General features: G+C 37.6%; 1 protein-coding gene across 2 annotated transcripts in view; it reads right to left on the reverse strand.

The window, feature by feature from the left end:
- The window catches only part of LOC106101896 (protein vein), a 45,373-nt gene extending 28,145 nt beyond the window's left edge, over positions 1-17,228 (reverse strand). Inside the window, exon 1 of one of the 2 annotated variants that reach the window (XM_013281262.1) lies at positions 16,624-17,228. In XM_013281262.1, coding sequence (XP_013136716.1) covers positions 16,624-17,038 — 415 coding nt within the window. In that variant the 5' untranslated portion in view covers positions 17,039-17,228. The remainder of the gene's footprint in view (positions 1-16,623) is intronic. The other variant, XM_013281254.1, reaches the window with a different exon arrangement.
- Between the last annotated feature and the right edge of the window lie 352 nt (positions 17,229-17,580).

Here is a 17,580-nt window from a genome sequence, read left to right on the forward strand (position 1 = left end):
ACCTTGTTAAAGGACGGTTTTCAAGTCAATATAAGAGCATTTAATGCGGTTATTACTGTTATTATAAATTTGCATGATTTGATTTAAAATGCTTAATAATGTTAATATCAATAAAGTAAACGGTGAACTGATCTACTATTTATGTTCTATTACCTACTATTTATGCAGTTTAATAATCAGATGGTTACAGCGCATATTAAAGACAATTTATTGTAATTATGAGGCGCTAACCTAATTGTTTACGTGTGAATAATCGTTTAACTTAAATACAAAAGTCAAAATGGCTCTATCTCTCAACGACCGTGGACTTTGACAGTTTATAAATGGACTAAGCAATTCATTAACTGTGAAAAAATAGTAAACTAAACTCAACTGATTGATAACCTAAAGTGTAAGTTCTCAGTACTGTGATGTCAAATGGCTCTCACGAACTGTGCTTGCTCCGATTATAGAGTGACAAAGTTCGTGTCGGTGACATATCTGTAACAGATTACATGTTTGTTTGCATGTTTTTACGGACACGTAGAATCCAGATACATATTTATAGAGGTTGGTTGTCCTGCGCCTGCGACTGCGCCGCTCGCCATAACGGCGTGATGTATTGCCGCGGCGCGTGTTGTAAAAGGCATGGTCGAGTCGCGCTGCCGACTGCCGACTGACGAGTGACGCCAATCTGTTATTGACGATTATGATCTATCTCTTGTATGTTACGATCTTTGTGAAGGTATATTGCAATAAGAGTAAATGAGACAGCAGTTGGCAATGATAAAGATGGTTGATCAATATTCTTACATGAAATTACGGAGTTTTCTATCGAATAACACATTACTATTCAGTTGTTTAAACTATCACAATACGACATTCCCATGAGATTTGCAATAACATTGTCTTTAGTTAACCTACTGCTAACTGCCAGGAGCCTCAAGATTAAGCGCACTTTCCTTTGCGGATATGAGCTAAGAAAATGACGCTTCATTTTCCAATAGAACGGATTTAGTAAAACTAGGCGTCTAAGTGTATTCTAAGAAGCGTGGTGAGGGGCGCGGGGAGCGGCACCGCGGCGCCAACATTCTGTGGAACACTCAAATAAACAAACCGCGGAGTTAGCCCCGCGCACGCGGTAGTTACATGGAGAACCATTAACTAATTCTTTACTCTACCAAACAATACATCGATATTTACAACAAATGTAGTGTTAGTAAACAGATGTAAAACTATAACAAATACTACTTTATGACTTAATTTTCTTCACTAAGTTAACCTGAAGATAATGTGTTTGAAAACCTGAATTCGCCGCAAAGGTGAAGCGACCGCTGTCCATAGACATTTGAAATTGCAGATGCGAATGTGAAAATAGTATGAAAATGTTTATTTTCATACTGTTTTCGTCTTCTTTTAAACAATGTTTATCTTTGCCACATTTGTTAACAATGAAACAAAATGTAGGCTCCATTTAATTTATTTTTCTTAAAATAGATCTCAAATATCAAATATGTGACTCCAACTTTTAGCACTGATATTAGAGCATGCAAACACCAAAAACTAAACTATCGCACAACTATTTAGTCTCCCTTTAATTCCTATGAGCTTATATGGAGGTGCGCACACTACTCGTATTTGTAGTTGTGCAACTTAACAGTTGAATGGGCTGAGAAACAATCGACAATCGCACAACGATTGTGCGATAGTTTAGTCAAATGTGTGCGTTGCTCTTATAAACTAGAGCAAGTTCCCCAATCATATGGTCATAAAACTTTTAACAGCAAGGTGCTGCAATGATTCATAGTTTTAAGTGCGTAGAATGGTTTAGAATATATAATTACGTTAGTGTAAACAAAGAGGTGTGCATCCGCTTTCATATCAGATCGGTTATGTTATGGAACGGAATGTTAATGTCAAGGAAGACATCTGCCTGGATTTCCTAGGACAACTAGCTAGAGCATGCAAAATTCAGTTCAGCCTATACGTATCATGCCATCTGATTTGAGTATTTACAAATGTAGGACTTCGATTTGATGTTCAATGTATTTTTATCGACAGTATCGGTTTTAAGTATATTAGGGTTGTGTTTATCATGACTAGGGGGGAGGGAGTGTTAAGAGTGGTATATAAAAGTAATACCCAGATTTTAGGCGTCCTCGGCGGTCACGCAAAAACGTCCTACCCTATTGCTAGTAATGCATGTCTATTCTTATAGTAACTAGTAACGCTTAGAAAGTAATCAATACTATTTTTGACCGATTTCCCAAAAGAAGGAGGTACTCAATTCATCTGTATATTTTAATCTATGTCGATTATAACACGAACATGTCATTTATTTACCATTTTTTTGACATAAACTTTATCTTATAGTTTTAATAAACTCATTAACAGTACACACGTAGTCGTAAGTTTCTTTTATTCTGTTTGGCGCTATACACAATCTGTGCGGGCGGGTGTACACGAATAGCTGTTACCTTGATAACGGATTGAGTTGGAAAAGTCGGCGCTTCGCAGAACTGACGTATCCGTACAATGCGTTGACCCAACTGTTTACATTATATGATCTGGCCCATTTAGCAAACTTGTAAAGTTATATATAAACTCATTTTTCTCCCTCCGCGCCATCATCAGTGTCTAGACGCTAGCGAGCATTTGATCTCGCCTCACGTGGGATACTGTCGTTCCCCAGTCTGAAGAATGTATCAGACGGTTTGACGCAGGGGCGGATTTTATTGCGTCTGCTCGAATGTTATATGAATCGGATATTTTTATCGTTAGAATATTTTAAAATGCGAGGTCTTGGTGTTGACGGGCCGTTAAATTCCTAGCGTTATTTCAATGTGACAAAACTTTCACGGTAGTTATTTATTGGGCGGATTGGTTCAACTAGCTTGCTTTTATTATTTCACATCTAATATATTTGAATAAAGGCACAGACTTATCGAAAACACTTTTTTTTGTTTAATTGGGCTGGTAATTTCAAGAAATTCAAGAATCGTTGAATGGAAAGTTAATGTCGCCCACGTTTCACGCGAGACGTTAGTACGTAAAGTAGTTAATACGTAAACAGATATCCTAAGTTAGCCAACGCATCCTGGCGTCCAGGTCCAGACTTAGCGGGACTAGACTAAACATCGGCTTGTCTGCGGACATTTAATAAACACGCCGATGGTCCGGGGAATTCGATCCATATCGGGAGAATATCTAATGTATTTAAGAAAATCCATTGTTTGAGCAAAAATAACATTACAGATATGTTAAATAAACCTAAGTAAGTTGTTATGGAAACTAAGTATTACTTCTCTTAATAGTACAGATGAAAGAAATCCAAATAAAAATTAAAGCAATTCACTAAGGTTATGTTTGGCGTTAATGCGGTACATTCAAGCATTACCGCAATAAAACCTAACATATTTTATTCGGTCTAGGCTATAAGATTAACCTAGACATAGTTTTTCTAACCTTAAACTATGTGAGAGGAATTATTTCATTTATTTCGTAGCAAGTTACCTAAATATTTGTTAAACTTAGGTCCTTGAATCAAATCTATTGTAAACTTAATGCCATATTTTGGACGTACTGTTTACTGTTTGTCAAAAGTAATAAAAAAATAGTTTTTAAAAGCTTGGCAATTCATGCTAATAACACTTTCAGATAAACGAATATCCCAAAGAAATAGTATTTCATTACAAAGAAACGCCATTATTTTTTTTTACGCAAAGGTGTAACTTGTCACGTAAGTTTTCTGATGTTATTTTCCTCCAATTGTAAATTAATGTCAAGTGCGAAAGCGTATCGAGACTCGAAATATTTTGCTTTGTATCAAAGTTTTGTACAAACTATAATTATTTTATAATAAGTTTGGGTCCTAAATTATTTTTACCATTTAAAACGATTTAACCGTTACATTTTACGCAGTCAAATCACTAATCTACCACTAACTGCATATAGCTGCATTAGAGAACAAAGCTTGTAAGAAACAGCGGAAAGTAGGAACTAGGTTTGGTAAGTTATAAAGAAGTTGAGTAGTTTGATCACATATTAAATTCGTTATAAACATAAAGAAGAACATTGTACAGAATTTCCACAAATTAATTCAATATATTACATCTTTATAATCGAATTAGTAAGTTTGCATACAGCACTACTAATCACTTTTTTTATTGTTTTTCTTCGGTAAAACAAACAGTAGCGAATCATGTGTAGAATCTCAAATCGAAGATAATCAATCAAAGGTAGAAACGTGTCGATGTTTTGCGCGTGTGTTGACACCAGTTGGACATATAAGCATCATCGTTGGATTTTTTAAGCCGCTGGGTTCGCGTTACTTGCGCCAGCGCGGCGTAGTACGGCCGAGGTCGGATACGTATTAGGCGGTGGGCACACTATGTGACTCGCGTTCGCAATGAAGCCGCACGTACTGCAACCAGTTTCAACTTTTTACCTCTAACACTTCGCTAGCACACAATGTTGGTCTTTCCTAGAAGACCCCGATCTATATCTTTGCGGCATTTATTTCCCATCGATACTGTAATAAGGACGTATCAATTGCTATCCTAAAAATTAAAAATGCAACGGCAACTGGGAACATAGTTATCGTTGACTAATGCATAGTGTCAGTCTTGTAAGCCACTTTAATATCTTTATAATAGACCTAAATAGCCTGTTATAAAGACGAGTTTGAAACCTTTTTTTTATTAGGTCTCAAACCATGCATATATGCAAAATAAACTATTTAGGTGACTATGCCAAATTAAGGATAGCCAAAAATGTTCTGTAAAAAATATATCATTGTAAAGTTTATGTTTTTCGTGACATTTCAAAATCAGTAGATACGTTTGGAAGTACGATAATACGTTTTCAAAGAGTGTTCAAGGAAATTTTTATTACTGCAAAATATATCGTCGACAACTTGACAGTTACTTCTTGATTTTGAGATAACACTCGATTATATGAATTCAAATAAAATATAATTAAAATTGTTGAATATGTTTTTTACTGAATAATTACAGTTTACATATTCCGCAATAATTTTTAGCAAAATATTTCAACAGATTCCTTAGCGCTAATTATAACTGAGATTCATTAATTGCAAATACTTTGAATTTCATATAAGAATCTAGCTAATTTTAATGGTTTTTGAGATTAGATACATTTCGTATATACCAGGTTATTGACCTTAGAGAATTTTCATTATTACTCTGCACACAAGTGCAGAGTATTCCCACATTACCTAAATTAATGTGGTCAAGAAAATTTAACAATAAAAGTTAAATTAATTAAACACACCTGAAATTCTTGGTTTATTATAACCATGTCAATATCCTGCTTTCTATCCTTAAATGGAAAAAGTACCTAAGCTGAGTCAGCGAGTTCGTTATTTATAGCAAAATCAATTGTGAACGTTATTATCACTTCATAGGTTCACTAGCTATACTTCGGCCGCGTGGAATTAAAAAACACAAAAGAAAATAGCCTATGCGTTCTGCCAGAGTTTGCTCTACATCTATGCCTTTTTCGAGGTTCGTTCAACCGTTTAGGCGGTAAAGTGTAACAACATATTCCATCTATCTAAACTTTCGCATCTATATTAGTAAGATATATATAACTCATATGTCATACGCTTAGTAGCCGCAAGTGGTCGCCGGTTCGACTCCTTTGTGAGGATGATGTAAGCGTACAATTATGTTTTGTCTGCAACGTTATTGCTTATTGCTCGTGTTAATATTTATGGCTGTTTAAAATAAACAGCCGTACGCATTCTTTGTCCAAACTGAGAGTGCGCGCCGCGTGAGAACCAGAAGCGAAGTCGCAGGTTTGTCTTGCAAAAAAACACTCCTTACTTAGTCGTGACCTTTACAGCTGCGGCCATTTAGCTCATCGAATGTTCCACTTATCTCCTTGTTCTAGGATTCGAATCTAAGCTTAATGACTGAGCTAAAAGCTCGAAAGCTCTCATCACAATAAAATAAACTGTATAAGGCACTAATATAAATTATTATCTGTGGTTTAGAGCTAGTTTGTAATCATAATCCTGGATGTTAAGTGAACAATGATGAAATTAACTAGTTATCACTTTTTACAGACATTTGAATAACTAACAAAGAATTGAAACAAAAATTTGTCCTTCGAAAAATGCTAATAGAGTTGCGCCCGATACTAATGTAATACTTTTGTTGGATTTGATATAGGAGTAGTTCGGCAACTTTATGGAATACGTCACTGAACTCCCGTGAACTACATGAACTTTACCATTTCCGAAAAACGCAATGCTCGATTAAAAAACCGCAACTGAAAAAATTATACACTCAAAAGAAATTAACCAGCCGCTCGTAATCATTAATATGAATAATTATTTAATGTGCCTTCTGTCGAATTAATAAAAAAGACATTGTGTCACGCGCAATTTTTCGTAAGCGATGCAATTTTAGCGGTCGCGGCAGACGCGCCCGGGTCTTGCTACTGAGTGCACTCGACAGCCGTTTACACAAATTCGGAGCTGACAGAAGTAAAAAAAGAGGGCCACATTCGAATTCTCATTACGTAACAATTTTTACGATACGTCCCAAAATTACTCTCGAATTATAAAATCGCCAGTGAAATTATACGACGTCGCGGTGCGCACGAGTTGAAAGACAGATGTCGGCTAATTGCCCGGTCACATTTACCGACAATTTAGCTATTAAATGCAATTGTCGACTTCAAACTACATGCTTTATAATCCCGATTCTTAATTTTAATGGTGGCGACGGCGCTAATCGATTTCGGCGGTTTCACCCACTCAGATAGACTGCGTTCGTTTATACAGTCGGCTACCACATATGTTGACGTATGGATGGACAACTCCATTTTAGATCTACAATAACTGTATTAAATTAGTGTAGTTTACTTGTATATTGTAAGCTTTAAAACGTTTAGAAACCTAATTCAGTTTAAATCGGTTCTCTGTCTAATCGCGTTTAAGTAAATCTAATTCGTTTTTTCAATATGATAATTAAGTAATTTAATTAGATAATTTGTATGTCAATGCAAGCAAACACACAAGGGCAAGAAGGTAACAAAGCTGTGGTTTAAAAATTGAAAGTGATTTAGGCATTGCCGATCGGCGAGCGGGCAGGCAGCGCGTGACACAAACGATTCCACTTAGCCGGGCCTCGGCAACTGGCATACGGACGACCAATAATCGCCTCGGCTAATATGGACGAGCCTTCTTTTTCTACTCACTCGCCTTCTGTCACACATATTTCGCTCGGTCGCGGCCCGTTACAGCCGTGCAAGGTTACTCCTGCACTCCGCCAAAACATACCACAACTCTATAGTAATACCATTTGAGCACATTTCCAGTTTCACAGCCGCACCATTATTTTTGTTATGGAGTAAGAAATGAAAAGATTTCGTTAATTTGTATAATGAATTATTCTAATGTCAGTTAGTCCTAAATAAACGCATTCTCTTTTCTTTTAGTAACCATTTAACATACAATTTGCGTCTTAATTTATTCTGAAAATTTAAATGATTGTTTTTTGGATAAGATGCCATATTGTGGTATATCACAAGCTTTAACAAAAGAAAAGGTTTTCCTTACATGTTTTTTATTATATTTATACAGTTAGGTTATATAGTCTTATTATATACAGTCGTATTTCCTCATTATTGAAATGAACAGGAACCTTCAGAAGAGTAGTAACATTAAAAATTCAAAGTATTTAGCCACTAGCTTTATTCCGCGAGGACTTCAACAAAACATAGTGATTAGCTAAGACTGTAAACACTATTAATTAAAAAAATCAGGATAAACTAAACTAGACAATGTTTACCATACGAAGTATACTTATTCGTAAAAGAATTTTCAGAATCTTAAAACTTCGGTTATGCAGATGATTTTAAGGTTAACTATGGTCGTGTAAAGTTACTACGATAAACATACCATATGAATAGAATAGATGCTACGTTAGCTAACACGGACTGACTGACTGGATGAAATATTACCGATCTTTGCCTTAAAACCGCGTCTAACTCCGTAATTATAACATCGGTTGCGTAACGCAAGTGGCTCGAACTGAAATATTATTTTCAGAGTTCAGAGACCGGCAAGATTTGTGGCGTAGCTATGGACCCTATGTCTGTGTCATAGAGTTTGTTTTACGACGTCGTAAAAATGCGAGATGTGTCGTCTTGCCGCGGGGGCGCCACGTGTCACATATCACTCGGCGCGTCGCTTCCTTTTAGACAATATTAGAGAAGGTGCATGCTCTTATTCTGCTTTAATGCCGAAATAAAAAGCGTTTCGATTTTTAAAAATGTCGACTTCTTGAAACCGTTTCCGATATCTGCTTTGACGTTTTAATGTGCGATTAGACGATCTGACTCGTGGTGCGCTGTTGCATTTTTTTTTAGATTTCTTGGTGAACATTGTTTATTTAAAGTTAGAAAACCCAGACGTTGTATTCACTCTCTGCTGTATTAAGAAATCTAAGTATGTATTGTCTAAATTAACTTTAGCAACATCTTTGAAGAGATTCTTTCAAAAGATATAGACGAGGGGACTTATCTACAAAACAACTAAGAACTATGTAGTTAACTCTTTTGTAACTATGAGTGTAAACGACCGCGCGACTTGGCTCGCCATAGACAATGCTGCCTATGATCGGAGGTAATGACATTAATTTTCGAGTCAATAGAAAAACCGCATCGCCCTTTAAGGAGGCGGCGCCAATGTACGCGATCGCTTGCCTGGTCTGCGGCGGACGTGCGCGGCGTATTGCGAGCAGGATTATGTTCGTACACGACACTATGCCACGATAGCCTGCCGCTAGTGCCACATGTCGCGAATATATCGAAACATCTATTACGATTGCTTAGCAATTTTACTACATTTTCTGTCTAGTTACATAGTTAAGAATACATTTAGTAATAAATTAATATTATGATGTAAACATCTATCAAATTAGACGTTAGGAAATTATGCGTTAGTTGTCTTTGTTCTTTTAGAAAATTTTACCTTTTGTAATATTATGACGTCTAGTTTTTGAATTATCTAATTTTTATATTTTGAATTTTAAAAACTACTTTGCTTTGAAAAAAGAAACAATAGTCATAAACGTGTCTGTCATTTTATAAAAAGTGCTTGTTTTAGTAATAGTTTAATGTTTAATGATAAATTTCGTAAAATTTACAGATATGAGTAAAAAAGTAGATCTTTGCATTTATTGAGAAAAACTAAACATAGTATGTAATGTTTATTACATTTAATGACTTAATATTAACTTATTCGAATACAAGTGTAAATTTACATGTTTGACCCTAATTAAGACATTTACGAAGAAACATTCGGTTTATATTAAAAGCCTTTACAGTTTTTTCGTCCGTTGCGGGGTTCGGTACTTTCTTAAATGCTAAATTATGTTCGGTAGACATTTTCACTTATGCGACCGCGCCTACCAATTAATTCTAAATGTCATACGAATTGGGGTTTTTAGTTTATTTTAAGTTGAAAGGTTATAGCGATAACAGGAGCGGGTAGCGAATTTGTGGTTCTTGTCAGTGAAGTTTTATAGCGTAGTTGTACTTTCTGTTAAGTTAATACCAAGAGTTTGTAAAAAATAAAGTTTTTCTACACTTAAAGTTGCTTGATGTATCCGAATAGAGTTATATTTTGAGTGATAATTTAATTTGAAACCATTAAATCAAGTTGTTAGCGGATAATTTTTCCCGCGCATGTTCATACCTTGCTTACACGCCCTCGACATTTGCGTATGTTAAATTTTACCGACAGCCGAAGCCATGTCACCGGTTACACAATATGTCGTCCAGAGGTAATCATTTACGTTCATTAAATTTATGAAGAAAAATAGACTGAGGTAAAGATCAACCACTTAAAATTGCACCCCGCGTAATTACAACGATCGCACGAAATTTATCGATTATTTAACAACGTAATTTTTAACGATTATTTTTATCTTATTAATTGAACTAATAATTGCTGAAATATTGTTCAATGACAGTTTTTCTTATTATTTTTGGGATCAAACTCACAGAGAAATTGACCAAGAAAAATAACCCAAAAATATTATTGTTTTCTGCTATCCAAAATGTATATCACAATTTAGTTTTTCCGTAAACCAAAAAGGTATAAAAGTACAACAAAAAGGAAGTATTGTATAATTTCCTTATAAATATACAGTCAATATGAACATAAAAGGGAGATGGCATCAGAAAAATCAGATGTAATGCTGCAAGAATCTCAAACGCAGTACCGTGGGAAAACGCTAAAGTGTCAAGCGAGCGTCCGCAGGTCTAGGGGCCTTAGCGCGTAGGACTCGCGACGCAAACCTTCTCACGCACATCCAACGACTGCGCAATAAGTACCCTGTTCCGTTTCGCGACGTTGCCAATGATCAATGTATGTGGTATTACTCGAAATTAACGTTTTACCGTCGATACTGGAAGCGGTTTATTAAAAGCCCTCACATGTTGTGAGGGAGCTTAGTGTTAAGCGGAAGAGGAAACATTATTTTGTATTAAATTATTAATTTGTACTGTACTTCAAGAACGTAGTACATAAAAACATATTTAAGAGAAAATCAACTTTATATTCAAAACTATATTGCAATAACGTGTACATAGTTTTTATGGTATAAATATTTGTATGATTCTCAGCTCATGACATTTATGTAAATTAGATTATTATTCCTTTACATTAAAAAAAAAACATTTCTTGCCTTATCTCGTTGTTTTAGAACTATTCCCCTTATATCTTGCGGAACTGCGACCGCTACCGCTTGTCAGTGTAACCGCGCGCTGATTACGCATTCGCGGGTGGCCGCTAATGTCCAGCCTGATTACGCGCAGCCCTACCGCAGCCCGAGCCGCGAGCCCCGAGCGCGACGCATCCTATATGCGCAATGATTATACATCGGCCCCGTAATATTTGATTTATTGATACTTAACACATCTCGCATTACGCGTGCGCGACCGTAAGGTAACCGCCACCTAGCCTCCACACACTAATGACACCTGATTGATACCAATCAAATACTTATTGTACATCATCGGTCGTCCCTCGACTTGTAACGTGTAATTTTTTCTCTTATTTTTTTCTTAAGTGATCATCAACCCCTTTACTGTCGATAAAGAGTTGTACGATCGTCAAAGAATTATTAAAAGGTGTATTAATTTTAAACGCGAGTACGTAAAGTGCCTGTTGTTAAAAATCGGCAAAACTTCAAGGAAACACATATACTTACACCGCTTACACGATTTTTTTACCGCTTTGTAATTTTCGTGAGCAAAAACAATACAAGTTTTCTATATAAAATTTTTGCTTAATACTAGAAATACAAATAGATCGTATGAATTTCATTTAAATAACTTAATTATTAGTACATTATACATTGTAATTAATTAAATAGAGACATTACAAATATTTTCGAACGTCCGCAGACTGTCCCACGTGGATTAACGCGACGGGGGCTTATCGTATTCGCGTCAATAGGCTCGACCATTCGCCAAATTAATAGCGTCATACAAACAACACACAATGCGGAGTACATTAAGGCTGGGCCAGACGGCACCAAATGCCATTTAGTAATCAAATAGAGTAACGAAATACCGCGACGTCGTAATGTGTCGCGAGAGAATTCTACGCGTCGAAATTATCGGAACGCGGCCTGTTAAAAGTTAATGGGCTATTATTGATATTACGTGAGTTGATGTTGGCGAATTTGTTATCGTACTTTATTGTATGTTATTTATTTTGAACAAAGTAGCGTCAGTGATGGAGAAATTGACAAACAAAAGGTTAATGTGGACATACTATGCGAAAGATCACATAAACAATAAAAATGCAAATGGAAACAAAAGCAGTGGAAGTCCAAAGTAAGTGTGAGTAAGAAGGGTGTAAATAGATATGCATGCAGTACATACTTTGCAGATTGTAGGGATTAGAGCAGAATTATGTATTTGAATAAAATATAAAGATGATAGAATATGAGAAAGCTAGAACGAATCTAGAAGAATAAGACAAAGCACTAATGATGCATTTAAACTTATCCGTCATAACATACGTAGATTAACAATCCTTAGATTTTAACAATCAAAGGCTATCATCTCCGTAAGACACTCGATTTAACTTTATGTTGCATTATAATTACAAATTAGGCTAAGTGAAACTCCTGTCATTTGTTTAAACTCATTGCCCCGTCACAAACAACACTCGGGCCCGTGACATTTATCGTTTCTTGATAAAAACACATCATGTGAAAATTAATGAATGTTTTTTTTAAAGTTCGCTGTCAGTTGCTGCGTAAGTTTTTGACCTTTAATTCCGCTACTTTCGGCCTGTATTTGTTACACAAATTGCTCTTACAGTTGATTCCGGCTTTTTTGGAATGAAATTTTAATTATCACACTTATTTTCGATACAATCTCTGCCATTGCCCTGGTGTAAACATGTGTTTGTTGGGTTTAAGTTTTACGTTCTTTAATATTTACTAGAAAATGGGTCATTTATTATTGGGGCAATTAATACCCCGTTAATTATGATTTCCCAATTAGGGTTCTTTAATATTTTTTTTTGTATGTGTTTAACGTATCTACCATCCATAAACATGTAATCATTTCGTTTAATAGAAACTACTTCATATTTCTAAAGTACAAATGTTTACTTTCAATACGATAAATAGGTTACATCTTTATAGCTGCGTTTGGTTACTTTTGCTTATTCGAACAACGGCAGCGAAAAGGCCACAACTTTCTTCCCTTTCCGTTGACATCTTTGATACGAATGCGTGGACATAAATCATGAATAAAATGTGAGATACACATAGGTTTTCTGATACTACCTGAAATGGTTGAGAAGACTGACGTGAAAATGTAAACGAAGGTCAATAAATTGAAACTTTTGTCAACACAAGATCTTTGAATAGGTTAGAAGTGAAGCAGTAAATGTAAATAAACAGAGTTAAGTCTAACCGTAAGCCGCATAAACGGATACTGGCTAAGGAAGTGATAGAGGAACAAATGATGGGGAATAATGGAATTGAGGAGTTACGGTAAGTTAGCATTTCAGCGTCGGTGTCGCGGGGCCGGGACCGCGCATCGCCGACATCGATGGCTGGACCCGAACAATGGCAGCCGCTGGATTATTGGACCGTCGGCCTTGCGATTAACGCGTACATCCGCACCCGCCGACATAATGGTCTCGACTCAATGCTCCCATAGATTAATTGTAGGTATTTTTTGTCCACGCACCACCGCCGACGCTCAAAGTACTGCCGACACACGTTCATCCCCTAAATGTAAACGTCACAACTCAGTAATTCCATTTAACGCGCTCCTACGCTGTTTGACGCTTAATTGTTTCTTGTTATTGAATAGAAAACATAAATGAATGGACAACGATGTGGTCTTTGAAAATTTGTTACCCGATTTACTCGTTTTGAATTTACTTCTTATGTTCGTACGCTTGAGAGAAATTGCAACTGTCGTTAAATAAACAATTAGTTTAATAAAAATATTTAACATCCAGAATTCAAATCATCAAAAAATCAAAAAAACCTGTTAGTAATTTAATTGTATAGTAAAATTAAATTGCATAATTGTGCCAACGCATAGTAAAAGACATTTCGAAACATTTCAACTCAACAAACAGACTGTGAGATTTTATCCGTACGTCTAAAGTGATTAAAAATACCGCTGATAATAAAATATTATAATACGAGGCATGTTAATATTTCTAATAGGAGTCAAAGCGCGCCGGAGCGAAGCGGGAATAATGGAGAATTGCCAAGCCGTAACGCCGCGCCGCGCCGCACGCCGCTTTCGTCAAATAAAAGCTTTTTAATAAGACGAGAACTATAGCAGACTTGTGTGATGTCGATGAGAAGGTCGATCACACACGCGACTACCAGCACTATGATACATGCACGAGACGTGCCGTAAATCACATCCGATGATCTAAATATAAAAGTAGAAATAGACTGACTCAATGCCTAACACTTAAGTATATCTTCTAAATACACAAGCACTATCTAGTGACAATCCGTTGAGTCATGGAGACTACAGACAGGTCTACGAACTGCAAGTCGCGGCTGATACAAATGTTGAGTTAAGATAATTTAAGTTTCAATGTATAGTTTGAAAGTTAAGCAGAAGAACTAAAGGAATTGCTGAAACGATAAAAATGTTTACCAAATACTGAAGTTAACTCCAATTGTGTATTATGATTTTATGGTAAATTGAATGAAATCAAAAGTAAAAAAGAAGCCATTACAAACAAATTCTATAACGTATGACTTATGTAGATTAACAATAGTTATTTTCATAACATTGGATTAAAACTAGTTGGTGCAATTCGTTTATTTTTCTTTTTTAAATCCACATAGCGACAGGAATGACTAGACTGGAGAATTTCGGTAATTATTTCAATTGCTTATTGTGAGCCAAAACGTTCAAGGCGCTAGATGTTTATCAATTCAGGGATTCGACTGTCTGGTTTCTAAGCACTTATATCCCCGATGATTAATAGCACGGAGAATGCCAATAGTATAAACAATCTTACAATTATTTATAGATTGCAAAAAAACTGTAATGTCGGTGCGAGTACGGAGTTTTGACATGATCTATATTAACAGTTTATAGATCACAACAAGACAGATTTACAATCGAATAATGAAAGTGAAAAGAACATTAACAAAGGAAAAACGATGGATAGCATCCAGAAGGATAAACATTTAGCTAACGAGCAACAAGCAAGCGGGGAACGTAAACACACGGCGACGCAAGCCGCAAGCGCCACTGCGCTAGTACAGAGCTGCTCGCTCACACCGCGCCGGCTGACGGCTGCCGGCTGCCGCGATCAAATACTGTCAAATTTAAATGTTACGCCTTGATAAACTAATTTTCAGACACGTTCTACATTAATTAGGTGTTATTCTTATGCGTTTTATACATAAAAAAAGCTTTTGCTTTGTTTGATAGATAAACCTTTTGAGTACTCGTAAAATCACAACCAAATGAGTTGTTAAGCTGGTAGTTTTACGCTTTCGGAAATAATCTGATTGGAAGTAAGAATTGAAATTGTATGTTGCGTTTTTTGTTCTCAAATAGATCAGCTTTGTATCTGAGGACAGTCAGATAATTCGACAGTACTATCGACAAACGACACCTGAATGGCGGTGACGTCATGCCACGGTCCAGTTGCGACCTGTCGGTGCCCGTCCCTCACTCGCGGTACGATCTCTTACGCTAATCGCGGATCGGTTTTTTTGGCACTACTTCTGATATTTCCGGTGTCGTGCTGACTCAAAGGCTCTATACAATTGTGTAGGTCATTTATAACTAGACAGACAGTTTTAATGATAAATTCAGTACAGTGTCGGCATATTTGTGAAAGGTATATGCTATGACTCTTGGAATCTATGCTATAAAGGGTGGAATGACGGACAAAAGAACGATCTGGAAGACAAAACCATCATGCTGACATTATTTGTACCAACTCTTGTAGATCACGAACATAGAGGTCTACTTCTTCTAAACTGAATACTAAACTAATATGTAGTTTGACTCTAAATTTTTAAAGATAAGATTTGGTTCAACGTTTGACTTTTTTAATTGTGTAGATTCTTAATAAAGCTTCTGTTATCTTGTGACAGACATATTCAGTTAGAGACGGAAACCACCCTATCTACATCGTAGATCTATAACACGCAGGTAATGAGTATAGAAAAATAACTTAATGGCATGATTTCATCATGACAATACAATATTTTTTGTCGCGGTAGATCCAACACTAAGAATGCATAATTATTGTTGATTTTAATCCTAGATTACGGTCTTCAATGTGCAATTATAATTACAATTTACACATTGTTATTACTATTTCTGACGTAATTTCCGCTTTCGTTCAAAATATAAATGATTTTTTTTGATTTTGATTGAGTTTCTTCTATTACAATTGGAAGACAAAGTGGTTATGTTTTAATGTCCGATTAGCGATATTATTTGCAGTGTGTTAACAGGCCTCCTCTTTGCCCTCTGACCACCTGACCGTTACTAAGGGTGCATAAATGAGGCAGGCGACGGGCGACGGGCGACGGGCGCGGCGGGCGGCGGGCAGCGGGCGCACGTCTTGCTACACTGACCGCGCCGCGCCGCGCCGCCACTATTTACTCTTGCGCCTAAAATGGACACGTAATAGCTACTTGTTCCCCCGATGCACCTGCCCGCTGCATGTTTGTTAGCACTTAAATTTATTGGCATATTAAAAATATAATAATAGAGTTCGAGTTAGCTAATGCTTTTCTATTTTAAATTTTCGACGAAACCGCAAAGCGTTTAGCGCCGACGAAGTTTACGATTCATGGTTCGTGTTCAGTTTACATTACGATTTCATAAAAATACCTAGTGAACCTACCATAAAAAAAAGAAATTTCTGTAAACACAAGGGAAAACATTTACTAATGGACAAACCATAATAACTGACTGATTTCAGTCAAATTTTTCTTAGTCTGCGAAGACTTCAAATTGAAGTGAAAAGTGTACGTAGACATAAAAATACGCAACCTCGGTCAGTTCATCACTTATGCTGGATATGACATGTTAGGTACGGTAGGGTAGGTGTATGAGAAGCGCAACACTCACTGTAGCCCTGCTTGTAGACGGCGCGCACGCGGCGCATCAGCTTGGCAGTGCGGCGCAGCGGCGGGCCCAGTGCCACCGCAGCGTGCCCGTGCCGCTCCGCGAACACGATATAGTTCTTTCTATTTTCCAAGGGCACTTCGAAACGTCCCGAACACTCGAGGGCCTCCCGCGGCAGCTCCAGGCGCAGGATGGAGTCCTCCCGCGGCCAGCGGCCCTGGCGGCGCAGCACGCGACGCACCTGCAGCGTGGCGGCGTCCCGCGCCAGGGACTGCACGCGCGCCTCGAAGGCGGCCGGCGCACGGTAGGCCCGCCACGCCACGTCGGCGCGCTCGCAATAGAGGCGGCGCGGCGCCGCCAGGCCACCGGCGAGGCACAGCAGGGCCCAGCAAAACGCCGCGCGCCCGCACGCCCTCATCGCTCCATCGCAACACGATCGGCGCTCCCACACGCGATGCTCACACGTCGGCGGCCGGCGCGCGACTGGCCCCTCGGCTCGGTTCGCGCCCCGCCTCCACCAAAATAGTCTCGGAGCGAGCACGAGCCGATTTATCTCGCGCGATGATTAATTTGCGAGCGTCTCGTAATTAGCGGGTGGCGCTCTAACGGCGCGGGTGCGGGTGCGGTGCGGGTGCGGCGCGGGCGCGGTGCGGGCGCGGGGTGCGCTAGACCTTCAGGAGTCGGCGAGACCCCTGCCGCCCTTATGCGATGTGCTCGGTGCAGCATGCGCGACGTCACCGACATCTGTCATTTTGCTTTAACAGCGTCCTTTTTCCTCCTCTAGTTTGCCTATTTTACAAAAATGATAACAATAGTTTTCCGAGTTATATGTAAATTTAACTTAATCATCTTTATGTTTTTTACTTTTTACAAAGTTCTTTAGATTTTGAGAGATTTTCATGTTATTTCGAACATTACAAAAATTATTTGGAAGCTTAATTTTTAAGCATATTTCAGTTA

This window comes from Papilio polytes, unplaced genomic scaffold (genome assembly GCF_000836215.1).
Source record: "Papilio polytes unplaced genomic scaffold, Ppol_1.0 DF824303.1, whole genome shotgun sequence".
NCBI lineage: Eukaryota > Metazoa > Arthropoda > Insecta > Lepidoptera > Papilionidae > Papilio > Papilio polytes.